At 42.7% G+C, this 12,154-nt stretch overlaps 1 protein-coding gene across 1 annotated transcript; it reads left to right on the top strand.

Moving 5' to 3' along the window:
- Nucleotides 1-282: 282 nt before the first annotated feature.
- On the top strand, nt 283-5,939 carry ppp1r3aa (protein phosphatase 1, regulatory subunit 3Aa). The gene is made up of 4 exons (XM_086060233.1): nt 283-1,180; nt 2,199-2,251; nt 2,329-2,408; nt 3,705-5,939. Exons 1-4 carry the CDS (start codon nt 438-440, stop codon nt 5,676-5,678), a joined length of 2,850 nt encoding a protein of 949 aa, XP_085916359.1. The 5' UTR covers nt 283-437; the 3' UTR covers nt 5,679-5,939.
- Nucleotides 5,940-12,154: the final 6,215 nt, after the last annotated feature.

A 12,154-nucleotide genomic window follows, 5' to 3' on the forward strand; every position in this document is an offset into this window, starting at 1 on the left:
GGGGCACTTGAGGACAAACGTTGTGGATGTTCGTACTAATAATAGGACTGAAAGTTGTCTTATTGTTTGGATTTTAGAGGAATGCTTACATCATCCCTGCGGACGTGGTCTTTGTAATGTCCAGAGTGTTACATAAGCCCCGTTTGTATTTATTTATTCTTGTCGCTAGCAAAACACATTGTGACAGGATAAACGAGCGGATAAACGAGCGAATAACCAATGCGGGCACTCGCTTGAGCTGCATGCGTCCTATTAATAGGCCTGGCCCGGACTCAGCTGCAACCCAACTCCATCTGTCCAGTCACGTCCCCTCTCTCTTGCTCGCTCCTTCTCTAGTGTCCCCGTGGCCAGGCTGAGGGCACTGCGCTCCGCGCCACCCTCTGAGGCAGACAGACGGCAGGACGGGCACACAGCTGGATCCTGGACCCTCGCACACCATGGAGGCTCTGTCCATTCAACTCCTGGAGGAGGACAGGTTGTCTTTAGGAAGGCGGGGCAGTGAACAAGAAGAGGTCAGGATGGAGGCCTTCACTCCTTGGGGATCCACCACGGATGATAAAAAAGCCGAATGGGAGGCAACAACTTCTGTCCGGCGGAAGGTGTCCTTCGCGGACGCCTTCGGCCTCGACCTGGTGTCCATCAAGGAGTATGACAACGCCGACGGCGCTGAGGACAGGGAGGTCGCCGAAAGGGAGGCCCCGCCGCAAGAGGAGTTCTACCTGTCGTGTCTCTTTGCAGCGCCCTCGTCCGAGGAGGAGCTGCTGCGGCGGCTGAAGGTGCAGACGGTGGAGCTGGAGAGTGTGGAGCTCCTCCCGGGAACCACGACGCTCCGAGGTAATGTCCGGGTCCTCAACCTCTGCTTCAACAAGTCCGTCTACGCCCGGATCACCCTGGACAGCTGGAAGAGCTACTTTGACTTGCTGGCCGACTACGTACCTGGATCGAGTGATAGGAAAACAGATCGGTTTACCTTCCAGTACACCGTGGTTCCTCCACTGGAGAAGGACGGGACCCGAGTTGAATTTTGCCTACGCTACGAGACGTCGGCCGGCACGTTTTGGGCTAACAACCAGGAGATGAACTACGTCATGTTCTGCCACCTGAAGAGTCCGTCCAGGCAACAAGTGCAGGAGGACAGCGTCGGCTTGAAGGTGAAGAGGAGCTGCCTCAGAGCCAACAGGTAAGATATTCACTTTTCAGGATATTCCGTTTTTGGGTATATATAACCTTGAAATTGAATTTTATTGACCATCTCGAAACTTTTGAACGCACAACTGTTTCAGTACTATTTGTCCGACGTGCTGGTTCACCCATGAATCGACCGATACATTTCCTAACCCCAGAGGTGGGGAATCCAGATCCAGAAAGTAAAAACCCTGCCACAGACTGGCTTTAGGTGCTTCTACTCAACTGGCAGGCAACATGCCACAGTTTGGCTTTAGACGCACCTGTGGCTAAACACAATCTGTGGCATCTGTGTTACTTTCTGGACCTGAATTCTGCACCTCTGGCTAACTCTAACCATTTATCAATGCAAGGCGACACACTATGTTCTCCAATGGAAGTGGCCACTAAGCCACAGAATCTCATGAGAGAAACTGAAGAGTCAGTGGACGTTTTAGGAAATTAATAAAATAAAATAAAATAAAATAAAAACACACCTTTGTGAATTTTGCTTTTCAGATCCTTCTTAGAAAACAGCAAGATGTTCAAGTAACATGAAACAGTTCAATCTTAGAATTCCAAAGTTTTGAGGAGGTCAAATAAAGCTACCCTGAGAAGGTGACAGTGCAGTTTCGGTTCATTGTTGTTTATATGTCTTTACTCGACACTGCTTTTGGGGCTAAAGTAGGAGCTATTTCTGCCTGCAGTTATGTAATTTGCTAGTGATGGATTATTTTGTCCATATATGGTGGTGTTGTCTGTCTCTCTTGACTGAGGCTAGAGATAGACATTCACTTCCTGTGTGTAGCCTATGTGCTATATGCACTAAAAAAAAATTTATAGCATAGCATGAGAACATCATGTTGTGATGCAGGACATTCGGATTATTTGCATGTGGCATAATCTGAGCTAGATTATACACGTCATGAAATGTCATCATTGCTGGTTCTTTTCTGTGTGATACTGAAGGAAAAGATACATACAGAAGGTCATAAATAGCAGACTGACACGTATGCATGTTTGTGCTATTACAGGAGGGCGAGTGCACAGGAAAAGGAGGGTATGGACAAACTGACACTCGCCGCAGGTGTGTTTGCATGTGCCACGATTATATTGCGTTTGTCAAAGCCGCCAACGTAAACTTTGACCCTTGTCGACCTGCAGAGGCAGAGGCCCCACGGCAAGCGGAGGAGATGAGGGCAAAGGCTCCGTCGTTATTCTTCCCCGCTGAACGAAAACCTTTGGTGAGGTTAATTTCTGAATTAATTATGAGTTTATCTTCATATACTGTGTTGAGACTAAAATCATTAATTGGCAAATTTAGAGTTGATTATAACAAAGAAAACAGGCTTAAACACTCACAAAATCATGACGTTGGGGAATCCAGGTCCAGAAAGTAAAAACCCTGAAACAGATTTACTTTAGCCACAGGTGTTTCTACTCAACAGGTGGAGACGATCTTGTTGACCTGCCAGTTGGGTAGAAGCAAAATATTGTCAAGTACATCCTTGAGTTAATGAGATAATTTTCTGCCACTAGGTGGAATTGGTGTTTCATGTTAGATGTTGGCGACAGGAACCGTATGTTTTTATTTTTTTTTTAATTCAGAGCAATTGGTATTTGGAACATAAAGCAACTCATGGACCCCAGGCCATTTTGTACGCCTACTAATACCCAATACAATAAAATGCAAGTTTTATTATATTCATGGTTAAGAGTTGCCTATATCAGAGTGGTATTAATCTAACAATATAATCATTTTTAAGAGTGCAGTTTTCAGTGGTTAAAATAGTACTGCATTGGGTTCGAACTGAAACCGAAACAGTGACACCTCCATTACTTTAATTTTGGATGTAATTTCAATATTGGCCACATGTTGGCGGCACACTGGTTTTACACCGTAAATTTGAAAAAAGAAGACTGACTGAAAGCAGGAAGTAGGCCAACAGTATTTATTTCAAAATAAACCTAGCTGGTGCAGGGTTAACCAATTCCGGTCCTTGAGGTCCGGAGTCCTGCAGGTTTTAGATGTGTCCACCCACTAGCACACCTGATTCATATAATCAACCTCATAAGCATGCCTGATATCAAGCCTGATCTTTAGTATCAGGTGTGTTGGTAGGCGGAAACATCTAAATCCTGCAGGACTCCGAGCCTTGAGGACCAGAATTGGTGAAGCCTGCTTTAGAGCATAGGTGTCAAACTCCGGTCCTCGAGGGCCATAGTCCTGCAGGTTTTGGAGGTTTCCCTCTTCCAACACAGGCTGATTCCAATCTGCAGGATCGTTATCAGCCTTATGTAGAGCTTGCTGATGAGCTGATCATATATCAGCTGTGTTGGAGAAGGGAAACTCCGGACCTCAAGGACCGGAATTGGTTAACCCTTGTGGGTGTAAAACCAGTGTGCCGCCAACATGTGAGTTTGACACCTATGCTATAGAGGGTGCATGATATATTTCTAAAAATGTGCAACATGCCCCTTGAACTCTTGCTTTGCGTAAAAGTTTTGCTCCAACTTTAAACTTGTGGCATCTTTGACAGGTGGCGAGCCTAAAATGCCAACAGCGGGCGGCACGCTTGGCGCACGTGAAAGAAATCTTCTCCCAGAGGCGGGGGCAAGCTTCCTCGCGTGACCCCGCCAGCACCCTGCGTCCCTCGGGGGAATTTTTGCTTAAGCGCCAAAGGAAACAAGTACTCACCTATCACCAAATCCCCCTGATTACGCTGGACTGGGACAATGATAAGCAGCAGCAGTGGGTGAGCTCTAACGTGGATAATATCTGGACTGGGAGAGCCAAAGCGACCTTGTCAAAAGCATCAGAGGAAAATGTCAAAGGTGCGCTGTCAGTTAATGATATTTGGGGGACCTTTCTGAATGGGAAAGGTCCTAGTCCCGATAACGAAAGCTCCGTATGTGATGTATGGCAGGCGTTTATTCACGGGCCTCGCTGTGAGGACAACTGCGGCGTTCCCGAGTCGGAATGGCTGCAGACCGCCGCTTTGGTCCCGCCGGCAAGTGAGAACCAGCATGCACGGAATGCACGGCTGGCCACCTTGGCAGCCTCAGCTGTCGGTCAGGCGCTGTCACATGCTTTGCCGGCTCACGTTTCCTCATACGCCGAGAAGCGCCAGCCATCAGAGACACGTGGCGGTGAAAACACAGTCGCACCCGGGTCGCACACCAGGCCCATCGCTGCCACTCTCCGGGAATGTGGATCTGCGGGTGCCATGCTTGTTTTCTGCGACTCTGTTGACAGTTTAAGTGAGTGTCACAAGCATGAAGAAGATCGGATAAAAGGAGCAATACAAGGAGATGAAACCTCCAAGCAGCTCACAGCTGCCGTAGCAACAAGCCAGAGGGGGTTGACGACAACAGACATGACAGCAAAGGCTCAGAACGCCTGTCGCGACAGTCGCGACAGTCGCGACAGTCGCGACAGTGATAGGATCTCGCAGGGAGAAAGCCCGGAATGGAAAGACACAGGTGGCGCACACAATGCCACGGATGACGTGATGGCATCTTGGGTCACGATCGAACACGGCGCAAAGGATGCTGCCAGACCAGAAGCGGCGGACGGAATTGCAATGAACTCTCTGCGTGCTGTCACATCGACAGAAGAGGAAGAAGTCAGGCCTCAGAAAAACCAGGCAGGAGAAAATCAAACGGCAAACAGCCCATTTGAGCCAAATGAAAGCTGCGGAATAAATCCTGCAGATGAATTCCATCCTAGCCAAATAGGAGGCATTGAATCAAAGACTGATGGTGCGGCGACACACAAGAACGTGAATCTGAAAGAAACTTTTTATTGCACTCTTGGGGCAAAAAATGAGGAATTGGGTGCACTGGATGATCATGCCGTCATTTCCAACGGTACGGGAGTTGGCACAACCTCGATCATTAGAGAAAATCGTGACAGCCTCCCAGAAAATGCCCATGACAATCTTTTATATCCAGATAAATGTCGGAGAATGACACATGCAAAGAATCAAGGCTGCAGCCCAACAATGGAGAACATCTCAAGGAGCGAGATGTTAATGGAGTCATCAGCGAGAGGCCAAAACGAGCAAGGTAGCGTGGATATCGTCGACTTCCCTTTAGTGGCAGAGTATAACGTGGAGGACACCTGTGTAAAGAGCAACCAGTCGGAGCCTGTTGTGGCAGAAGTTCTTGACGTAATTGCCTGCAGACTGGATGGAGGACAAATCGGAGACAATTCAGTCAGGAGGGTCCACGGTCAGGTCCGAAGAAATGATCCTTCAGGAAGGAAAGAAAGTGGGCAGTCGACAAGCAGTGCCCCCAAGGGGTCCGGCGGTTTCATGTGGTGGAGCATGTTGTACATCCTGAGTCACATCAGCAGAATTGTCACCTGCAGCCTGCTGGTTGCCGGCTTCTTCGTCGTCGTGGTGCTGTACGAATTCCCAGTATTCTTTGTGCTCTGCGTGTTTTCGATGGCTTGGTGGTTTTACAAATGGAGGGGCCCTCAGTGGGCAACAAACAAGACGAATGTCAGTTAAGTACGAGTAGTGACGGAAGATGCCGTGTGTGAGTGTGTGAGTGAAATATAACACTATAGTAATGTTCCTTAATCTTCATAGTGTATGATCACACAGCCACATAGTGAAGGAGGATGAGGGAGTAGGTGCAATAATGCAAACGTTGCCATTTGTAACGTTTGCTTCTGTGATTTTTATATTTGTATTTTTGTCTTTCCTACTTTTCATGTAGTGCAGTGGTTGTCTGGCTTTCTTGAATAAAATAAGCTACTGGTCACACAATTCTTTTGGGCTCAAGAACCGTTTTTTTTAACCACAATATCCAATAATATAACAACACTTTTGGCAGTCAAACTGATGACGGAGTATTAGGGCCACGTATAAATATATATATTTTTGGAGGGGGATAATACAGAATTCAGAGAAAAACTCGTAAATGTGCCACTTTAGAAAGTGGCAAATTTGCGAGTTTATAAAATGGCAAATTTGCTACTGCAAACTACTCTGATGTTTGTGCCAATACATTTTGGTCGGGTTTTCAAATAAGGAGATAGTAATTGCTTTAGCAGAGATTAACCATGTTAATCATTCACACTCTGTTCCACACCCTGAGGATCAAGCGTTAAGTTAATTTGTAAAAAGGTATATTTATTGGTACATTTATGTTTCCAGTATTATTATTTACACATTCATACATTTTGTTTTTTAAATTTTTGTAAGTAGCTAAGTGCTGCTGTTCTCCGTCATTAATTGCATTTATCTAAACTATGTTAGCTTCTGGTTGGTTAGTGTTAGTCAGCTGATAGTGGGACCAGGAGGTGTTGTCGCTCTATTATTTTTTTTTCCGTCTCCATCCTGTCCTTTCATTTTACGAGTGTTCCATTAACCACCAACGAATCCTTACATTTTGCTCCAGGTGGACAAAAGCCAGTAAAAGACTATAGCTACGCTACGTGTATTTCTTGCAAGTTTCTGAGTTTTTTTCTCGCAAATTTGCCACTTTATAAACTAGCAAATTTCTTACTTTATAAAGTCACAAATGTACACGGGTTTTTTTTTCTCTCGCAAATGTTTGCACCTTTGTAAAGTAGCAAATTTGCGAGTTTTTTTCACGGAATATTACCCCCCTTCCAAATTTTTTTATATATATATATATATATATATATATATATATATATATATATATATATATATATATATATATATATATATATATATATATATATATATATATATATATACATGGCCCTAATACGCCATTGTACAAAACAAATCAAGTAAGGACCAAATATTCTATCTTTGTTAGTGTCTTCCTCTTTGAATGCCGGTTTGTTGATTTACATTTAGGCCGCAATGAAGTTCCCCTAGCAACAAGAAAAGAACATCTTGCCTCCCGGTGTTGCTGCTGTCCCCCCGCCGCCACTCGCATGAATCAACTCTGTGAACCTCAGTGGCTCCGAATGAGAAAGCCGCTTTCCCTCCTCGCCTCCGTCTCTGCGGAGCCATCCATCGCTTCACTTTAAGTGCCTGTCGACGAGACTTGGAAGGAAGTCAAATTTGCCCGGCAAACAGCACACCGTTTTATCACGACTTCTCGTGGGAGCCACTGAAGACAACACATCACAGGGCTTAACTTGCACTCTTTTTTAATGTCTAATGTGCTGCTTTAAGAAGCAAATAACACTTGTATGATGCCTATCAATTACCACACCAGTTCTCATCCTAACAAGTGTGTAAAATATCCGTGTCAGTTCTATAATATTGGTAGTAAATTATTACCAATTGTAGTAAATTATTGTGGCAATACTGTTGATTACTACTACTAATCAACAGTATTGCCAGAATTTCCTTGAAAAAGTAATTTAGTTACTTGACTGATTACCTTACTTTAAAAGCAACTTCCTTACTTTACTGATTACTTAGTTTTCAAAGTTACTACGTTAAATTAGGAGTTACTTTGTTACATTCAACAGAAGCCGACAACCGCTTCTACCAATACTAAATTAGACATGTATTTTTAAACTTAACGGTAAGGAATACAGGGTTGTATTTTTATTTTTTTTATCCTATAAAGACAACCATTTTGACCTAACATAGTTAAATAATAAATAAAAAAAATTGAAGAGGAGGCTCAACACACACTTTTTTAGTTTGGCATTTAAATGATCTTTTTAACCCCTTTTATTATTTTCTTAGTTCCCAGTTACTTTGATCATATTGTCTTTTAGCTTTGTTTTTTCCTTTTATTATGTTTTCCTTTAGCCTTTGTTTTTGTATTTATATATATATTTTTTTTTAGCTCCAGTGTTTCCTGGGTGCCTTTCCTTACATGGTTTCTCTGAGCCCCGCCATGTTTTTTTTCCCTCAGGGGGGTGGGGTGAGGGGGTATGTGTGTTTTTTCCCCCCTTCTTTTTATTGTATTATGGATGTTTTGTTTAGCACCTTGAGTTGCATTTTAATGTATGAACGGTGCTATATAAATAAAGTTTGATTGATTGACTGATACATTTATTTAAACAATGAGTCTTTATAGATTTCACGTAGGTTAAAAAAAACAGGCTACTTGTTTTTATATAAATAAAAAAGTATTTTTCGACTTCACTTATCAAAACAATTTTTTAAGGCAGTCTGCTTTGGCCTGACATATTTAACTGTTAAAATAGCTATGACAAAACTTTATATTTATAATGTACATTGATCAAATTTGGGGACTTCTTACATTCACACAGCCTCGTGGGTCTTTTTCTTTAAGTTTGAATGTGCTGCAATCCACACTAATTGCTACAAATTGTGACTTTGCAAAGTAGCTGTGGTCAGATTACTTCACCATTACTGTAAAAACGCGTTACCGGCATCCCTGGTAATCAATAACATTTTGGCTATCTATCCATGTCTCGTTATGACATCACAAACTCAAAACGGGCTCATGTTTCAACTAGTGCGTCATGACACGACACCATGGGCGGTAAAGCAGTTCACCACAAGTCACTTGATCCGATCTGGGGTATGGCGACCTTTTCTAAAATGGGCGCCAATCCCACGCTGGCAGCCTCTAGGCAGGTGGCCGCTCGCCAGCGTTGGCATGGCAGAAGGCCGCTTCACGAGGCACCCGGCCGGGCTCCTGTTTTTCACAAACCACACTGAATGATTCGGTCCAAGTGAATGTGACAAGAGTGCACCGCCACACATGGATTCTTCAGTATTTATAATTGAGTGATGTCATGATGAATAAATGGTCTTATCACGAGCATGGTGAAGCGTGGCCTCACATGCAAGTGCATTTGTACAAGGGTGCTTTGGAAAGATGTTTGGAGTTAAAATAGAGGAACAGTATATCAAGGATCATGTGAGTGATATTTCCAGAAGTGCATCTAATGCTTTCAGTATAGACGCTGGCTATAAAATCCAGAATAGAATACATTTTTGGGCTACGTTCAGAATAAGAGCATCATAAAGGAAGTGCTATGTTAACTATGTAAATTTTGCTGACTTAACAGCGTTCTTAACTTTTTCTCATATTTCCTTCTTTTTGTCCATCTTTCTGTTTATATGTCTAAAGAAAAATGTTCTTAACCCCCTCCTGATGCAGCATATTTGTTTGGATTCATGACAGGAGTCATGTTTTGTTTTATTCGAACTATGCATTTTAATTGATGTTATTTTGAAATGACAGTTTGTCTTAGTTTCTTGTTGCTGTTTTGAATACAATGTACATTTTGACATTTTGAAGGCTATCTGGAGGGGCGGAGCAATTCCCGGTGGGCCGTCTTATAGGAGGAACCTGTGTGACGTCATTGTTTATGTTTCGCGCGTTTGCATCACAGGAAGAATCGGCAGCTGAGTGGCAAGGAACAACATGTTTTACATGGAGTTCGATGGTTTTGCACATTTGGAGGAGGATTAGGAGAGGCAGATGGTTTATTACTGTTGTGCCATCAATTGTACGGCCCGTCGGGGGCCTGATAAAAAAGTAAATTTTTATCGCATTCCCACCAAAAGGCCCCGCAAAAAAGAAAATAAATGGCTGTCAGCAGGGAGGGTATAACGTGACGCTCAAAGCCTGGATTCCGGCTGATGCTGACGGGTTTGTGAGGCTCACTTTATTACCGGTAAGTACTTGTGACTATATATTTGTTATTTGAAGAGGATTAAAAAAAATTATAAATCAAGTTTGTGCATTATAAAATCAGAGTCATATTGTTTTGTGGTCTTATTCAGGTGTTCCAAAGCAGAATCCACAACCACCCTGACTTGTTCCTCGTCTTGAAATCACTAAACCTGAAGACTTAAAAGAAAAAGCGAACGGAGGATCAAAAGGCAACGAGTATCAGAATTGGATTATGGATTCCTATAAATGAGATAAAATATATGTATTTTTGTGCCTAGTTTTATTCTGCGAATCAAATTTTGTCATCATCCCACGTCTCATATGGGCTTTCAATAGTTTCACTTTTTTCGCCAATACATACATTATACTTCTCCGTAAACCTCCTCCGCCTTCCTGGCCGTTTAAATGCTAAAATAGCGGCGATTTCGCCCGCTAACTTTCTTCGTCTACGCTGTGTCTATACAGCCAGCCATGTTTTCTGCCACTCAACCATCGCGCATGCGGTAAAAAAAAAAAAAAATGTCAACAAAGGATCCTTCTATCTTGCAGGCAGGAGCCCACAAATTGTTTCAAAATTGCGCAGGCAGCAGCCCACACAAGATCAGCAAGTAAATAATAAAAATCAAAGTCATCTAATGTTGAGTGTGTCATTATCAGTCAACAGTTTCTATGTACATTCTTACAGGGCATTTTATATAGGAGTGACTGTCTGCTTCTGTTACTAAGAGTGTCACTGGCTATAATAATTCAAATAAAAACTAACAAAACTTTAATCCACGAATAGAAACAAACAATGTAACTAACTATATTAAACCTTGTCTGTACAAAAATAACACATAAAAGAGGCAAACTACAGTCACAAGTGTTACTATTAACAGCAACAAAGCATGATAGGAAAGCACCCTACGATTACTGTTACTCTCTTCAAGTTAGCGTTAGCTCAGTACTGTGCATCAGAATATAAAAAATAAAAGTATTAAAAGGAAGTACAGTGTTAACTGCCTTAATCTTGCTGGTTTAACTTCATTTGGTAAGTGTGTCTTATGAAGCGTAAAATGTCTTTCTTATCCCATTTAATGTACATTTGCTTATTGGATTTTTTTGGTCCTTTTTTGTGTGTGCCCATTTTATTTACAAACGAGTTCAAATAAACACTGATCGTGCTCTTGTAAGATCATTCTATTTTAAATTACATTTTTGATCAAATGCAATATGAATATTGTTGGAGGGAATGCTCATCTATTTTACATTCATATACAAACTGTAAAAATGTGTACGTTCATTTAAATGTGAATTAAAGTGGGCCGGTGTGAGCCCTGAAACTCCAGGCCTGAAAATTAGTCCCTGTTTGTGTTATCATCACATGTGGGCTGATTAACCTCAATAAATAGACCTTTGACTAATTGCAAAAATAAAAAATGGGGCTATTTAAGATTTGACTTTGGCTTTGTTTGAAACATTGCAAAAAAAAATCCTGAAGAGGCAAGTTTTTCCACAAATAGGTTCCCCCATAAAATCTGTGACTAGGTCAATTTGCATATATGCAGTATAATATGGCTTTTGCAACACAGGGAAGGTTGCGTTAATGTTGCAACGCCACTATCTTCCTGCAGATGTCCCTGCAGCCTCACTTATTACCCATCACACTCAATGCGAAAATGTTTCATGTGATCCAAACGGGAAAAAAATCACCTCAAGCAAATATTTGACACCATCTGCATAATCCTAGACTTGAATATGTCATTCTAAATAATAAGCAGTTGTGTGACGCAAAGAGTGGCACACAGACAAACAATCTAGTCGCCCCTCCCCCCCACTCTCTCTCCCTGTGGCAAAAAAAAAAATCTGCGTGCAATGAAGTGCACTGCCAGGGACGAGAGGGTGAATGAGGACATGGTGCGTGAGTAGATGAGAGCTCGAGTGGAGGCTGGGCCTTGCTGTGAGGCCCGAGGGGACCAGAGGCACTCGGCTGACAGATCGCAGACCTGACAAAACTGAACACACTCCACCACTGCCGCCATGCATCCATCCGTCCACCCAACATCATGACCCTTCACCCCTCGCACATATGCAATCTTCCTCTCACCCTATACTTGGCCACTCGGCATTCTCTGATGTCCTCTAATTCTTATGTCAGGGAAGCTTCCAGCTGCTGGTGCTCCTGACACTTGGCATTTGGAAGGTGGGACACCAACATCTCCCAACCAACGTTAATTGCAGCCTGTTTGGGGATTCATCAGTGTGCTGCTGTAAACGGCATTGATGTACACTGTAAAAAAAAAAACTTTGGAGAATTAATCGTGAATTTCTGTAAAATTGTGACTTAGACAACTTTAAATACAAAAGCATTGACACATTGTGTAATTTAGATTAATGATGTAAAACTCAC

This window comes from Leptonotus elevatus, chromosome 17 (assembly GCF_054856555.1).
Source record: "Leptonotus elevatus isolate MCC_2025b chromosome 17, RoL_Lele_1.0, whole genome shotgun sequence".
NCBI classification, from domain to species: Eukaryota; Metazoa; Chordata; class Actinopteri; order Syngnathiformes; family Syngnathidae; genus Leptonotus; species Leptonotus elevatus.

Bases quoted from the DNA above. Each gene is read 5' to 3' on its own strand.
- ppp1r3aa (XM_086060233.1), top strand. From the start codon at position 438: ATGGAGGCTCTGTCCATTCAACTCCTGGAGGAGGACAGGTTGTCTTTA. The intron at 1,181-2,198 runs GTAAGATATTCA...GTGCTATTACAG, and splicing joins AGCTGCCTCAGAGCCAACAG to GAGGGCGAGTGCACAGGAAA. The intron at 2,409-3,704 runs GTGAGGTTAATT...CATCTTTGACAG, and splicing joins CCGCTGAACGAAAACCTTTG to GTGGCGAGCCTAAAATGCCA.